Source organism: Callionymus lyra, chromosome 15 (assembly GCF_982586985.1).
Source record: "Callionymus lyra chromosome 15, fCalLyr1.hap1.1, whole genome shotgun sequence".
NCBI classification, from domain to species: Eukaryota; Metazoa; Chordata; class Actinopteri; order Syngnathiformes; family Callionymidae; genus Callionymus; species Callionymus lyra.
This window is the reverse complement of record NC_141832.1, coordinates 11,464,279-11,479,467: the sequence shown is the minus strand read 5'-3', so window position 1 is coordinate 11,479,467 and position 15,189 is coordinate 11,464,279. Positions and strand designations below refer to the sequence as shown.

Sequence of the window (15,189 nt, the reverse complement as noted above, 5' to 3'; positions counted from 1 at the left end):
GAATTATTTATATTATTTAAAACACTATATCAACGTCTTGGCACCTAAAAGAGTCCAAATAAGTGACGAAAACGTTTGGGTTTCAGAGTAATATATTCAACTAAATTATTGTCAAATTTTCTTTAAAATAAGTAACAAATTAAGATACGCGTGTTGACAGATACTTGATAAAATAAATGGATTTTTAAAAGAGGCGGTAATATTAGCTGCAATTTTTGTATTTACTTAGAATATTGTAATAGAATTAATATGAGGGGAAATGACATCAATAGTACTGAGCTTTAAAGTGTAATCGAATAATTAATAAAGAAATCTGATGTTAAAATAATTAACTGTTTTTTTTTTTATTTAGTTCAGATTCTAACTAAATATATAACATAATAGCTCATTATTTATGTCAAGTGCAAAAATAAAGTGATGTTAATGTGGGACTTTTTTAATTTATAGGATTAGAAACTTTTGTATCATTTACGTTTTCATAGTTCTCATGTTCTGTCACTAGATGGCGTCATTTCATATAACATTCGAGTACGTTTCTTAAGTTATCAGTGTACAAATGATAAACAAATGTGGAAAAATACTACTGAAAGTATGACCTGAATATACCGTATTTATTAAGACAAAAATAAGAAGCACAATTTAGTTTACACTCGTCGTTGCAGTTCTCTGTGGCCATCTAGCATTCTTACCTGTACTAAAACTAGTCGCTCAAATGTTTTGAATCAACATAATACACGGTCAACAACACATCCAACAATTTGCAGTCATCAGATGCAGCATAAGTTTTATTTTGTACTCAATCAAGTTGGTAGAAAATGTCACTCAGGAAAATTACAGTTGCCCAAGCCCTATTCTCTGGAACAAAAATCTAAGTGTGAAAAAATAACATTGAATTCTAAGCCTGACGACACTGGATAAGATTCCATGTGGGTCACACAGAGGCGAGAAAACATATTTTTTAAATGTTAAAACAACAGTTGTTTCCCAAGCTGGAGCGGGAGGTGTGCACTTTAAAGTAAAAGCTACTGCTGTACAAGTTGAACACGCCCCGGAATACTCGCCATCCGTTGGACTGGTCAGGGAACACACTCGCAACAACCACCCGACGAATCATTGTTTTTTCTCGGCTTCTTCTGTCTCTGGTTTGACCTCCTCGTACGTGGCGTCGTCCTCCTTCTCGTCCTCCTTCTCGTCCCCGTCGTCGGTTTTGGAGTTCGGCACCCAAAGTCCGGAATCTATGCAGGCCTTCATGTGCGCCTTCGCCTCCTAAATAAATCGCAAAAGAGAAGCTCATTTCACCGGAATTAATTACATAACAATCCTGTGTTACAAATGTTAGATGAATTCAACATTTAAAAATGATTAGCTCTTACAGTCGGGTCCATTTTACTGATGACCTCCTGCAGCATCCCGATATCCTTATCGTCGAAGCATTTCTGCATCTCCTGACACAAAAAAAGGGGGAACACAGTGGATGAGAAAAAACGTTCGGGACGAACGGATCCGAGCGGTGGTCGTGAGTACGTACGACGGGCAGATTTTCATAGACGTCGGCAGGATCCAGTCCTCCCGGGCCCAGGCGCTTCTGCCGCTCCTCCTCCTCGTACTCCTTCATGGCCTTCTCGATGCGGATCTTGGCGCGACCCCTGACCCGCTGCTTGAACGACTCCAGTTCGTCGTTGAAAGCGTCCATGTACTGCTGATCCGTGGTCTGCCGAGAGGGAAAAACCCGTCACTTCTTCAATCGTTACTTTACGTTGGAACCCTTTTTCCGGAGATCATGAAGAAATATCCTTCAATAGCATTTGACTGTATTTAGACTATTGTAACAGTTAATTTAGTGTCTAAACAAGAAGGATCTGTCTCACCTGTAGTTCATACAAAACTCTGCAGTGAGAATTCTGACCCGCTCTAGTAGAAGAACTCACATTTCTCCGATCCTTAAAACTCTTCACTGGCTTCCAGTTTCTTTCAGGATCAACTTTAAAATTCTGGTTCTTACTTTCAGATCTATTCATGGTCAGACATTACATCAGTGATCTGATCCAGCCTTACACCCCAGCTCGGGCTCTGAGGTCTGTGGATCAGAATCTACTGATGGTTCCTGAACACGGTTCAGGACCAGAGGAGAGAAATCCTTCCAGGCTGTTGCTCCTAAGCTTTGGAACCTCTCACTCTGCGTTTATTGATATTTTATTTATTTTATTATATAACACCATAACCAGTTACATATGTTGCAATAACTTAGTTACTTTAAAAAGTAACTAGTTACTAGGGAAAGTAACTTTTTTTGTAAGAGGAATAAAACAAACGTGTTGGCGGGCCAGTGTAAGTTTGCTGTGATGAATCAATTCAGACTAAAGATTACAACAATAATTGAAAAAAATAAAAATAAAAAAATAAATGAGAGCTGGACAGATCATACATTTTGTGGCTAATACAGATTTCCTATTTTATTTCTACTAGGAACTTAAGCACACAAAAGTCACCTTTTTTTTTTTAAATTGTACTATTGATCTTGATCTTTAAAGTATGTACTTTTTTGAGTATTGTTTTGATTGTTTAAGCGCTTTGTGACCCTGGTCTCGAAAAGCGCTATATAAATAAATATTACTTACTTACTTACTTACAAACATATTGAATAACAAGAGTAACATTTAACAACAAACAAACATCCTTTAAAGGACAATATCCAACAATAAAAAACTAAAAGTGTTAAATAATTTTTAATTACTTAATAACATGTTACTATATATGCTATTATGGTAGTTTCTAAGGAGTTCATCCATTTTGGCTGGGACACAGGGGAGCTTGATTTCTCCACCACAGCACCAGGTTTATTAGCCTTACTAGCAATCACCTTTATACACAGCTGTCTTTGCTTTTAAATAATCATATTTAAAAATCCTCAATCTATATCTGCTGCTTAATGAAGGCCCCCAGAAATGTCTCGTCCCCGTGATGGACCAAGGGGGGTGTAGTAAATGGACTTCAAAAAGTTACCCACGTAACAAATTAATTACGTACCTTTTCCAAAACCAAACATCGCTGAACTCACCTTGATCTTTGCGAAGAACTGACGGAAGCACCCCCGGGGGTCCACCTTCAGGCTCTTTGCCAACTCCAGAATGAATTGCATCACAATAGTCTGATGGGCCACCTGTTCCATTAGAGCATGTTTCTACCAAAACAAAAAACGAAAAATACACAATTAATGACTGAAATTCTGACAGCAAACGGAAGTGGGGAAAAAGTGGGGATCTCACCTCCTCCACCTCCAGGTCGATGCACATGATGACCAGGTAGTTGGCGGTCTCCTCGCACACCAGATGAGGGTTGTCGGACAGATACTTCTGACTGTCGTCCCAGCGGTGCAGCATCCCTGCAGTCGCCCGCCGAGAGAAACCGTCAAGATTACACGACGGGTCCAAGAACGTTGGAAAGGAAACTCACCAAAATGTTTGATTTCTTTCTCGTATTTTTCAACAAAGGTTTTGTGTTTTTTCTCCTTTTCTTCTTCCGTCTCTTCGGCAGTTTCCGGCAGCTTGTTGACGACGCTCTGTGATGAACGAAAGATCAGTGGATTATTAGTAAAAAATACTATAAAAATGAATCTAATTGTTAAATGGAGGCGTTTAGACCGACCTTGCTGAAACCCTCTTTACTAAGTGTATCCACGTTCCAGGGCATCTTCCTCTCCTCGCGCTGGTGCTCCTCAAGCTTCCTCGCCAGGTCCCGCTCCTCCTTCTTCAGCTTCTTCTCATCGGCCAGAGCTTTGGAGGCGGCGGCTTTAGCGTCGTCCGTCGATGAGATGGTCAGCTCCTGCACTTTCTTCTGAGTCTCGGTCAGCTTGCGACGGCAGTCGGAGAGAGACTTGTCGAGATCCTGCTCCTTTTTCTGGAAATCCTCCATCCTGTCGACCCGAGCCTAGAGAGAGAGATGGTCGAGTCACTTGATGGAGTTTTTTAAAATCCCATTTAAAAGCTTTTTGTTTCTCTCATGGTCCTTAATGTTTTAATGGAACACTCTTTTGCACTTAATACTGCTTCTCTGTACTTAACGTCCAAAAATATGAAAGTATATCAGTGACATTGAATTGGTTTAATACATCTTTTCTGAATAATTGAATTCAATTGTTTCTGTATTGAAGGATAACATATCTTTGTGTGCCCTGAGACAGACTGGCGTCCTGTCCAGGGTGTCCCCTGCCTCTCGCCCTATGATACTGGGATAGGCTCCAGGGATAAAGCGGTAGACATTGAATACATTTTTTTTATTTAAAGGTTTAATAATTTATCATTCATAAATTTTCCAATTTAATAGAGTAAATATTTAATACCAATCATTCAGATTTAAATCTTAATTGATTACCCTTTTTCCTACATTTCAACTTAAACGTAAACATGTGGGTATATTAGTGCCATAATTTCGAAAGTAAAAATATCTTTGTTGTAATTGGAATAAGTATATAAATCTGTCTTTTTTTTATTGTTTGACAAAAAAAACAATTCAACTTTTCGATAAACAAACTATTGAATTCAAGTATTTGAATGAAAAACATTCAACTTTTAAATGAATCATTCAAAATATTAATATAATGATTAAAACCAAGTTAAATTCAAGCATTAAACATATTGATGCCGTTGATATACTTCTATACAAATGGTTATAAAACAGTTATTGGAACATAACGTTAAAGTAATTAGGGATTAAAACACAGGACTTGTTTCACAGAGACTGGCCCTGGTTTTCTTCTTAGACCCAATCCTTCCTCCCAAGTCCCCCATCCAGGGATCCTTATTGAACATGGATTAAAAAGAAGAGGTTACCTGGTGTCTCCACCTGAACAGACTCGGGGTGTCGATGTTGGGATGAGTGTCATCCTCGTCGTCAGAAACCTCGATGTGGTCCCAAACACTGTAGTCTATCCTGGACATGATGGCAGCTTTAGCTACGAGATTCCTCACCTCAAGGAACCGAACCCGAGATAGTGTTTGACTACACGCTCTTCTTCGCGGCAGGTACGATTTTTTAGACGCCCCCCAGGTGAGTCCAAATGTTGAGTTTGGCGACTAATGTTTGGAGCCTTTTTGGGTTGAGCTAGCGAAGACGGTGCTAAATCATTCTAGAAAGTACCCCATATCCGGTCGACGTCAGAGCGTGATGACGTCAGAGGCACGTACGCTGCGCGAGGAGGGAAGACGCGTTTTAAAAATCTGAACAAAATTGTTTACTTTTTATATCATGCGAATGTAAAGGATTTCGCTTGGATTTTCAACTACATATTTTATTTTTTTGTTGCGTTATTAATATTCGTCATTTCAAATCATTTATAAACCAAGAGCAAAATATGTATTTTAATAATTTGTTTGATTTTATTTATTATGATTTCGTGACAAATCCTTTATTTTTTCTATATAATTTCTAAGATTGGAGCATAACGTTAAAGTTATTGAACTGCAGGGATTAAAACTAAATATTAAAACACAGGACTTGTTTCACAGAGACTGGCCCTGTTTTTTTCTTAGACCCAATCTTTCCTTCAAGTCCCCCATCCAGGGATCCTTATTGAACATGTTTAAGTTAATACGAGCTAAACGTTTTTGTTTGCGGTATTTATCGTCCATTTGTGTACAATAAAATCTGTCTCGTGCCTTTTCTTAAAGTGGTTTACAAAAATAAATCCCCAGAGCTATTCATGGTCAGGCTCCTCCTTACATCACTGATCTGATCCAGCCTTACACCCAAGCTCGGGCTCTGAGGTCTGTGGATCAGAATCTACTGATGGTTCCTGAACACGGTTCAGGACCAGAGGAGAGAAATCCTTCCAGGCTGTTGCTCCTAAGCTTTGGAACGATCTTCCTCTCCCTCTGTGTTTGATGATCTACTGACTCCTTTAAGAAACATCTTAAGACGTTTCTATTTGTTCAGGCTTTTCCTTGATTTTTCTGGAACTCCTGTTGTGTTATCAGTTTTATCTTGACCTTTAAAGTATATACTTTATTAAGTATTGTTTTGATTGTTTAAGCGCTTTGTGACCCTGGTCTGGAAAAGCGCTATACAAATAAAAATGACTTACTTACTTACTTACTTACCAACTCATTTTCGTCCAAGAGAAGAGTTGATCAAATATGAACCCTTGTAGAAGAGGATATATTTATAAAACAAATAGAATATAAAATATTCATTAAAAAAGGCAAAAGAAAAGATCAATGTACTTTTAATACAATTACAACGCTGGTGCGTTCTATTAAAATTATATTTCTAAGTGACCGGTTTTATTGCTGATTTACTTTTCTTAAGGGCTTTCTTAATATAATTAATTAATTATTAAATGCATTGCAGCTATGAATCTCCCCTCTATATTTGCACGTGTGAAGAAGAAAAGAAAATGTCACAATGATGAGAATATTATTGACTATGAAGTCATACTTTGTTCTCTAAATCAAATACACAACTAAATAATAGCCTCTAGCAAACAGTAAGTAAGTAAGTAAGTAATTTTTATTTGTATAGCGCTTTTCCAGACCAGGGTCACAAAGCGCTTAAACAATCAAAACAATATTCAATAAAGTATATACTTTAAAGGTCAATCATGATAAATAAAATCAAATAAATTATTAAAATATATTTATTTAGCTCTTGGTTTATAAATGAGCCAAGGCAGCCGAAAACCAACAGGCGAGGAAGGCAAAGAGTCGGTAGAATTAGAGATGCCTCGGACTGCACCTAGAATGATTTCAGGAATTTCTTTGGTTATTGATGTGAACATTTTTCGATTAATTAAGGCATCGTGCTTTAAACGAACCTTTTCAACGTACATTGTTTTTGAAAGGACGATAGTGTCCATTCGTTCAAAATATATCCAAAAATTTTTTTTTTTTTCAACATTTCTTTACTTCGCTTTAAAATTATTTTAAGGAAATAGAACAAATTAATCTCAGGGTCATATACAGTGGTGGGGGTCGGTTGCCTTGATCCAGAGACAACACAGGGGATACCACAAACACCTTTGTTAGTGGGGGTTTTTAACCCTTGTGTCATATCTGGGTCAAGGTGACCCAAAGGCCCAAAAACAAACGGTCAGTGTTTGGAGCAACATGTTTTTAAGTAATTATTATGTCTTTCAAGTTCTTTGTTTATTTAACAGTTTTTTATTGTTTAATATTGTCCTTTAAAGGATTTTTGTTTGTTTAACAATATTGTTAAATTTTATTAAAGGTTTTTAATAGGTTTGTGTGATCAATTAAAAAAAGTTGACTTTTGTGGGTTTAAGTTCCAGGTAGAAATAAAATAGGAAATCGCTGTTACCAGTGGATGTGACTTTATTATTATTTTGACGCTCGTTTAGTTAGTCATTTATTATATGTATTTATTTTTTAAAATGTTCATTTCATTGTATTGTATTATATTGACATCATATCTATTCTTTACCAGATATATGACATTGAATCACCACAAAAAATCCCTAAAGAAAATTCAATACATTTAAAATACATTATTTATTAAATGACAGAATTAATTCTCGTGCTATATACAAATGTCAGGCCATACAAAGTTGCTTTATACGGTCTCTTTATGAGCTGCTTCTGGTGTTTTGTTCTCTTTGAAGCCCGAGCAACAGATCGAGTCAACGCCCCGAGTTTTACAGCATCGCCGCATTTCCTGGATCACTTCCTGACACTGGCTCTCCCTGTAGTTGTGAGCTGCAGAGAAACAATTAAAAAAATATTTAAAAAATATCGTTGGATTAAATCAATATTAAGATTAAAAAAATATCACGTGTACCTTGTAAACATTTCTGGATTTCGCACGCATACTTTTTACACGGTTCTTTACGAGGCATTCCTGGAATAGAGCATTAATACATTTAGTTTAGCAGCTGAATGATAAAACCTAGAAAATAAATGTAACATTACCTTTTATATGTTATACGAAGGTTGAAGTAAATGTCATCGTTGCGGTTCAGTGTTTATATCACGTGACCAGGAAGTGCCGTGCATTTGTCATCACTTACTGCCACCTAGTGTTTCGGAGGACTAGGTTTCACAACTCGTTTAATCTTTTTAAGACTATTTTAACTATCATTACTTAATAGAAGTAAAACTGTTCTATCAGAATATTTAATAGTTGAATTTAACTTTTGAAATGTTGAAACTTAAAAAAATTCTATCAAATTTTCGTTGTTTATTTTAAGCATTGTTTTTATTATTTTTAATAATTCAACTTGATAGTTCTACATTGAAAGATTAAAAGCTGTTTTTATTAATTCATCAAATTCAATAATTTGTATTTTGAAATATTGAATTTCTTTTTCTTAAAAACAAAATAATAATAATTATAATAATAATAACTATTTTATACATATAGTTTTATATTCTAATTCCAATAATTTAAAAATATATTTTCTGAATGTTTAAATTTCATAGTAAATGTTACAATAAATAAATAAAATTAATGAAAAAGTAGGCAGTATAATAATAGCCAACATTCTCCACTTATTAAAAAACGAATTAAACCTTTCAATATAGAAATTGTTTAATTGAATTATTTAATGAAAACAAATTCAAACCTTTAATTATAGAATTGATTGAATTCAATAATTATAAGAAATATATTTAAATGCTTAAAATAACAACAACATTTCAATAAAAACGTTTCAACATTTTAAATGTTGAATTCATCCATTCAATATTCTTACGGCTCCATACTTACAGACTCATTTTAAAATTGAATTGTTTCTACTGTGGGACACCCTAGACATGTTGATAATCCAATTGATACATTCAACCAAATTAAAATGGGCTTTAAACAAGGAAAAGTCTGGAAAGTGTTTGATTAAATTTTAATTTATTTAAAGGAAAAAAGGTAATAAAATATTTATATTTACAATATTGGCAGAGTTATCTATAAGCATTTCAAATTCAATCAGTCATTTGATTCAAGAGTATAAATAACAACTGTCGCTACGACAAGAGAACATTTCTTTCACAAGCTTAAAGGTAATATGTATTAATTTTAAAAGCTAATCCAACAAATGTATAAATTCGAGTATGTCTAACAACATCTATACATACACATGTCTAATCAAATAACTGACGGGTTATTTGTACCAGTTAAACTTATTGATAAAACCAGTGTGTTTTGCTGCATCTTCAAGGGAGCAGCAGTAGTTAAATATTGTGTCCAAAGAATCCTCCCGACACATCGAATCCTGGTGGTCAGGCAGCTTTCAAACACCTATAAAGAGTAAAATAAAGAATTATTATTTTATAATTAGAAAACATGTACACACATATGTGGCCAAAATATTTTAATACATATTGTTACTTCTGTAATACATCAAAAACGAACTAAATTACATCAACAACTAGGTGAATGTTGGTGATAAGGAGATATTTTCACCTCGATAATCCAGAAACCTTTAGAGGCGCGACAATACAAGAAGTTGTACACACATGAAAGATTAAAAAGAAATGATCCAACTCCAGGTATAAATATTATACTTGTTTGTTGTTTTGTTTCTATTTATTATGAGCATGTCATTTGTCATGAATTCATCGTTGCAACCCTGCAACAGACAAGACCACTTAAGACATTTTGCAAACAATTGTTTATTATTTTATTATCATATTCATAATGAACTGTTTTTTTTTCCCAAATGGAGATTGAGAGAATTTCAATTCAAATTATTCTGTTTGGGTAAAGAATTACTCCACCTATCAATCTGTTTCTGAACTGGCCTGCTTGAGACCTTGACTCCACTAAGGGTTTGCGTGATGTACATGACAGCCTGTCGTTTCACATACAGAAACATGTGTAGAAACATGTAACTGTAACAAGGTTGTATGTAAAACTGTACCTTTGATGTTTTTTATATTTTGTTCCAAGGGTGTACTTTTGAATAGTTAAATGGATTTAAATTTAAAACTTGAATTTTCTATATCAATACCTGATGGAATTTATCGTGTCTTTTATCATATTGTCGTTATTATCGGGATGTTCTAAATGGCATTTTAAACCAATCAAATCTGTTTGACTTTCTATTTTTTAAGCGAAGCACATTGTGACTACAGTATTTTCAAAAAGGTGCTTCACATATAAACAAAATGAAATGACTAACCATGTTAATTGACCGGACACAAAACAGCAGTTCGTAGAATGACAGGATACAAAGATGCAGTATTTCCTTTTAGCAATTAACCTTTGTATCTTTTAAAGCTTCCTGCACATGCTCATGCACTTTGACCTGTGAATTGTCTCAAAAGAGGATTGATTATAATCTCATCTTCATAATGAAACCGGAAAAGCAACATAAAAGTCTTGAGGACATGCTCTGGCTTGTGTTTTCATTCAATCTGTTCGTCACGTTACACAGTTATTGTTCATCGAGTTTCACCATCACCGACATCCTGAGCGTATAAGAGATAATAAAGTTACAATAGCTTGACAAAAACCACTGATTAATACACACTATTGTGTCTGAGAAGTGTGTATCAGCAAGAATCTGGAGATACGATACGTATCACGATACAGGGCCGACAATACTGATGTATTGCGATACTGTAGTAACAAGGATATATTTGTCGTATTGTCGCGTACTTGACTCTGGTGTTGCAGTATTTACAGACCACATGACTTTTGATGAAGTCGTAACTGCTTTCATTTGTTTTTGAAACAAAAATATGTCCAAACATCAGCTTTAAAAGCTGCTGGAGTCGACTGTATCCTCTCGTCCTCAGTCATCACCAGGATCTTGCACGATTTAATTGTTCTTTTAGCTGTGGGAGATGTATGACTGCCATCTAGTGGCCGGAAGTTTTAATTTGTAGCACAAAAACAGAAACACTCAATATTTTCATGTTAATTCTCAATTAAAAAAACAATAATTATAATTATTATTAGTATTAATTACTAATAAATGGTTCATTTTATCCACACTTAATTAAAAAATAAAACAACAAAGATTTATTTATTTTTAAATATAGTTCCTAACACACCTAATGCACTTACTCCTCAGTTTTCTCATACAATCCCCTCATATTTAAAAGTCTAACTCCTGGTTGCTATGACAACACAGATGATCCTCTATGAATCCATCAATCTATACAAAGAAGCTCCGTCATTAGATAAAGGAAATGGAACGACTTATTCTGGCGAGACGTGAGAAGGAACAGGCGCCATCTTTACCTTTGGCGAGCACCATGAACTTCTTGCTTCTGCTGCCCTGTGAGTTGGAGGCGGTGCAGGTGTAGGTCCCCGGCAGCAGCTCAGAAGACGCCAGGACCGCTTCATTCGCCATCTTCTCCTCGACCGGATTGATGGATGTCCAGCTGTAGGCAGGCGTGGGGTTCCCCGTGGCGGAGCAATCCAACTTTGCCTCGACACCTTCCACCAGTTGGAGCGTTTCGGGTTCGGGACTGAGAAACAACGGGGAGACTGCAGAGAAGAACAGAAGCATGAATTAGTAAAGGGTGTGTATTGGCAAGAAACATCAATACGTACAATTACTATACAATATATTGTGATACTGTAGGAAACAATGAGTTGTGGTATTGCCAAAGAAACTGCTTTCATTTGTTTTAAAACTAAATATATGTCCAAACATAAACTTGAAAGCTAGTGGAGTCGAGTGTATCCTCTCGTCCTCAGTCATCGTCTGAGGGATGTTGCAATATTTCATTGTTTCTATAGCTGTGGAGGACTCAATGACTGCTGCCATCTGGCGGCCAGAAGTTTTATTGCAACACAAAATTAACAAATGCTGTAACTGTTTTCATGTTATTTGTAAATAAAATAGTTGGGTTATTTTATTGTTTACACACTTAAATACAATATATAACAATAGATTACTTATGAATAAAAAAATCTTATTCATAAACAAGATGGATTGAAAAGATGCTAACACTAGCACAGATACTAACACTAGGACAGATACAAACACTAGCACACACGATAATACTAGCACAGATACAAACACTAGCACACACGATAATACTAGCACAGATACTAACACTAGCGCAGATACTAACACTAGCACAAATACAAACACTAGCACAGATGCTAACACTAGCATACATGATAATACTAGCAAAGATACTAACACTAGCACAGATACTAACACTAGCACAGATACCAACACTAGCACACACGATAATACCAGCACATATGCTAACACTAGCACACACGATAATACCAGCACAGATGCTAACACTAGCACAGATACCAACACTAGCACACAAGCTAATACTAGCACATATGCTAACACTAGTACACACTATAATACTAGCACATATGCTAACACTAGCACACACGATAATACTAGCACAGATACTAAGACTAGCAAAGATACCAACACTAGCAAATATGCTAACACTAGCACACATAATAATACTAGCACAGATGCTAACACTAGCATAGATGCTTACACTAGCACACAAGATAATACTAGCACAGATACTAAGACTAGCAAAGATACCAACACTAGCACATATCCTAACACTAGCACACATGATAATACTAGCACAGATGCTAACGCTAGCACAGATACCAGCATTAGCACATATGCTAACACTATAAGAGAGGTTTTTCCTGTTCACGATCTGGGAATTCTGTGTCTTACGGAAAAACGGATCAGCGATCCATTTGCACATGTTTGTTGCATTGAAAATACACAGCTTTATGTATATAACTTCATGAATAATTTGAAATAAAAATCGAAACACTGCGGTTGAAAATCAATACATTATCAGGAATAAATACTTAAATTATTGTATCGATATTTTTTCACACACTCACACTAGGGAACAAGAATCTTCATAAGAAGTCAGACTTACAGTGGATGGAAACATTATAAGGCTCAGAGGTGACGGTGGGTGAAGGTTGGGGTCCCTCGGGGCCAAGATCCAGCTCCGCCACACACCTGTACTGAGCTCCGTTGTCAGCCTTAGTGGGAGTGATCAGAAGGGTGGAGGAGACTTGCACGGGGGAGATGGGTGTCATGTCCGAGAAGGAGTGGTTATACACCTGGGTCTGACCCCTGAACCACCTCAGGTTAAGGTACTGGACCGGGGCAACGTTCTGCACCTCACACAGCAGCTGGTACTCCTTCCCCTCCAGCAGCGGCCCGCTGTGGTTCACAGCCTTGATGGAGGTACTGTCGGGAGTTTCTGAGAGAAAGAGTCAATGAAATGTGATTTTATCATGAGGTAGGAGAAGATCAGTGCCATCAGATTCTCTAGAATTCAATGATTTCTAATAAAAAGGTTGAATTTGTTATTATTTAGTAATCATACTCATCAATTTGTGTATTAAAGGGTGGAGTTTGTTATTATCTGTGCTAGTGTTAGCATCTGTGCTAGTGTTAGTATCTGTGCTAATGTTAGCATCTGTGCTAGTGTTAGTATCTGTGCTAGTGTTAGTATCTGTGCTAGTGTTAGTATCTGTGCTAATGCTAGCATCTGTGCTAGTGTTAGTATCTGTGCTAGTGTTAGTATCTGTGCTAGTGTTAGCATCTGTGCTAGTGTTAGTATCTGTGCTAGTGTTAGTATCTGAGCTAGTGTTGGCGTCTATGCTAGTGTTAGCATCTGTGCTAGTGTTAGCATCTGTGTTAGTGTAAGTATCTGTGCTAGTGTAAGCATCTGTGTTAGTGTTAGTATTTGTGCTACTGTTAGTATCTGAGCTAGTGTTGGCGTCTATGCTAGTGTTAGCATCTGTGCTAGTGTTAGCATCTGTGTTAGTGTTAGTATCTGTGCTAGTGTTAGTATCTGTACTAGTATTAGCATCTGTGCTAGGGTTAGCACCTGTGCTAGTGTTAGTATCTGTGCTAATGTTAGCATCTGTACTAGTGTTAGTATCTGTGCTTCTGTTAGTATCTGAGCTATTTTTGTTGTCTGTGCTAGTGTTAGCATTTGTGCAAGTGTTGGCGTCAGTGTTAGTGTTAGCTTCTGTTCTAGTGTTAGCAACTGTTCTAGTTTTAGCATCTGTTCTAGTGTTAGCATATGTGCTAGTGTTATAATGTCTGCTAGTGTTGGCATCTGTGGTAGTGTTGGCGTCTCTGCTACTGTTAGTATCAGAGAGGCTAACACTAGTACAGATGCTAATACTAGCACAGATGCTAACGCTAGCCCAGATGCCAACACTAGCACGGATGATAACACTAGCACAGATACTAACACTAGCACAGATGATTACACTAGCACAGATCCTAACACGAGAATTGCTATCACTAGCACAGATGATAACACTAGCACAGATGATAACACTAGCACAGATGCTAACACAAGCATTGCTATCACTAGCACAGATGATATCACTAGCACAGGTGATAACACTAGCACTGATGCTAACACAATAATCAGAGAGGCTAACAACTTTGCAGGGATTTGAAAAGATTACTTCATTTGCTCAAACAACTTACGTCAAACAGCTTAAATCGGACAATGGAATTAATGGATAAAGACTATTTAATAAAACACATTTAATTTAGAAAATTTACTTTTGAATTATTGAAATTAGAATTTAAATATTTATGTGAAAATGATTAATTTAGAAAATATTCAATTCAATTATTAAAACTGAAAAATCTCCTTTTAATTAAGTTAAATTATTAAAAACAGGTCAAAGTTTCAAATGTTGAAATTGCACAAATATTCCGATGGCTCCGATGTACTTCCACGCAGTACTACGGCGTACTCACTGTACAGCACCAGGTTGAGCTTCTCCTCGCACTGGCGCGGCGCCGTGAAGAACACCCCGTAACAGATGGGCTCCTCGATCCAGTCGATGAGACTCTCCACGGCCCACCGGACCGAGAGCCCCTGCTGGGTGTGCGCCGCGCTGATGGCCGACTCCCAGCCCAGGACCCGGACCGGCCGGAGGGCCTCGCAAGTCACCGACACCGACTCCCCGAAGCCCACCACCACCCTGGAGGGTTTGAGGATTAAGGAGCAACCATCACCTGACACTGAGACACACAACAGTACACTATTATATAATGCACTTGTTCTGTTGCATAACCTTCTCACGGGATGAAAACACACTTCAGAAGCTTTATTTAAACTAAAAACTGAAGCAAAGAAAAATTCTTAACCATCAAGATTACAAAAGGTTACAAAAGGTCAAACTGTGAAGTCGAGAGAAAGAACCTGAAACACAAAATCTGCTCATTATCTGTAAATAACATTTAAA

The 15,189-nt window shown here is 36.6% G+C and overlaps 3 protein-coding genes across 3 annotated transcripts in view; all 3 read right to left on the bottom strand.

Moving 5' to 3' along the window:
- Nucleotides 1-767: 767 nt before the first annotated feature.
- cdc37 (cell division cycle 37 homolog (S. cerevisiae)) lies at nt 768-5,131 on the bottom strand. The gene is made up of 8 exons (XM_087809794.1): nt 4,830-5,131; nt 3,646-3,927; nt 3,454-3,559; nt 3,267-3,382; nt 3,059-3,181; nt 1,529-1,711; nt 1,374-1,445; nt 768-1,266 (listed from the first exon to the last, which is right to left on the bottom strand). Exons 1-8 carry the CDS (start codon nt 4,935-4,937, stop codon nt 1,111-1,113), a joined length of 1,146 nt encoding a protein of 381 aa, XP_087665920.1. The 5' UTR covers nt 4,938-5,131; the 3' UTR covers nt 768-1,110.
- A 2,352-nt stretch (nt 5,132-7,483) lies between these two features.
- cmc4 (C-x(9)-C motif containing 4 homolog (S. cerevisiae)) lies at nt 7,484-7,997 on the bottom strand. Its single transcript, XM_087809813.1, has 3 exons — nt 7,920-7,997; nt 7,789-7,848; nt 7,484-7,706 (listed from the first exon to the last, which is right to left on the bottom strand). The coding sequence occupies exons 2-3, from the start codon at nt 7,844-7,846 to the stop codon at nt 7,564-7,566; spliced, it is 201 nt and encodes a 66-aa protein (XP_087665939.1). The 5' UTR covers nt 7,847-7,848; nt 7,920-7,997; the 3' UTR covers nt 7,484-7,563.
- Nucleotides 7,998-8,833: 836 nt separating this feature from the next.
- The window catches only part of LOC148064931 (hemicentin-1-like), a 41,020-nt gene continuing 34,664 nt past the window's right edge, over nt 8,834-15,189 (bottom strand). The window contains exons 14-17 of the mRNA XM_087809619.1: nt 14,699-14,965; nt 12,837-13,169; nt 11,191-11,439; nt 8,834-9,240 (exon numbers count right to left, since the gene is read on the bottom strand). Coding sequence (XP_087665745.1) covers nt 9,233-9,240; nt 11,191-11,439; nt 12,837-13,169; nt 14,699-14,965 — 857 coding nt within the window. The 3' untranslated portion in view covers nt 8,834-9,232. The remainder of the gene's footprint in view (nt 9,241-11,190; nt 11,440-12,836; nt 13,170-14,698; nt 14,966-15,189) is intronic.

What these genes read in the sequence shown, in the direction of transcription:
- cdc37 (XM_087809794.1), bottom strand. Translation starts at nt 4,937, where the DNA reads ATGTCCAGGATAGACTACAGTGTTTGGGACCACATCGAGGTTTCTGAC. An exon ending in TCGACCTGGAGGTGGAGGAG is followed by an intron (nt 3,182 to 3,266) that starts GTGAGATCCCCA and finishes TTGTTTTGGTAG; the next exon opens with AAACATGCTCTAATGGAACA. An exon ending in TCAGTAAAATGGACCCGACT is followed by an intron (nt 1,267 to 1,373) that starts GTAAGAGCTAAT and finishes CGATTTATTTAG; the next exon opens with GAGGCGAAGGCGCACATGAA.
- cmc4 (XM_087809813.1), bottom strand. Translation starts at nt 7,846, where the DNA reads ATGCCTCGTAAAGAACCGTGTAAAAAGTATGCGTGCGAAATCCAGAAA. An exon ending in AATCCAGAAATGTTTACAAG is followed by an intron (nt 7,707 to 7,788) that starts GTACACGTGATA and finishes GTTTCTCTGCAG; the next exon opens with CTCACAACTACAGGGAGAGC.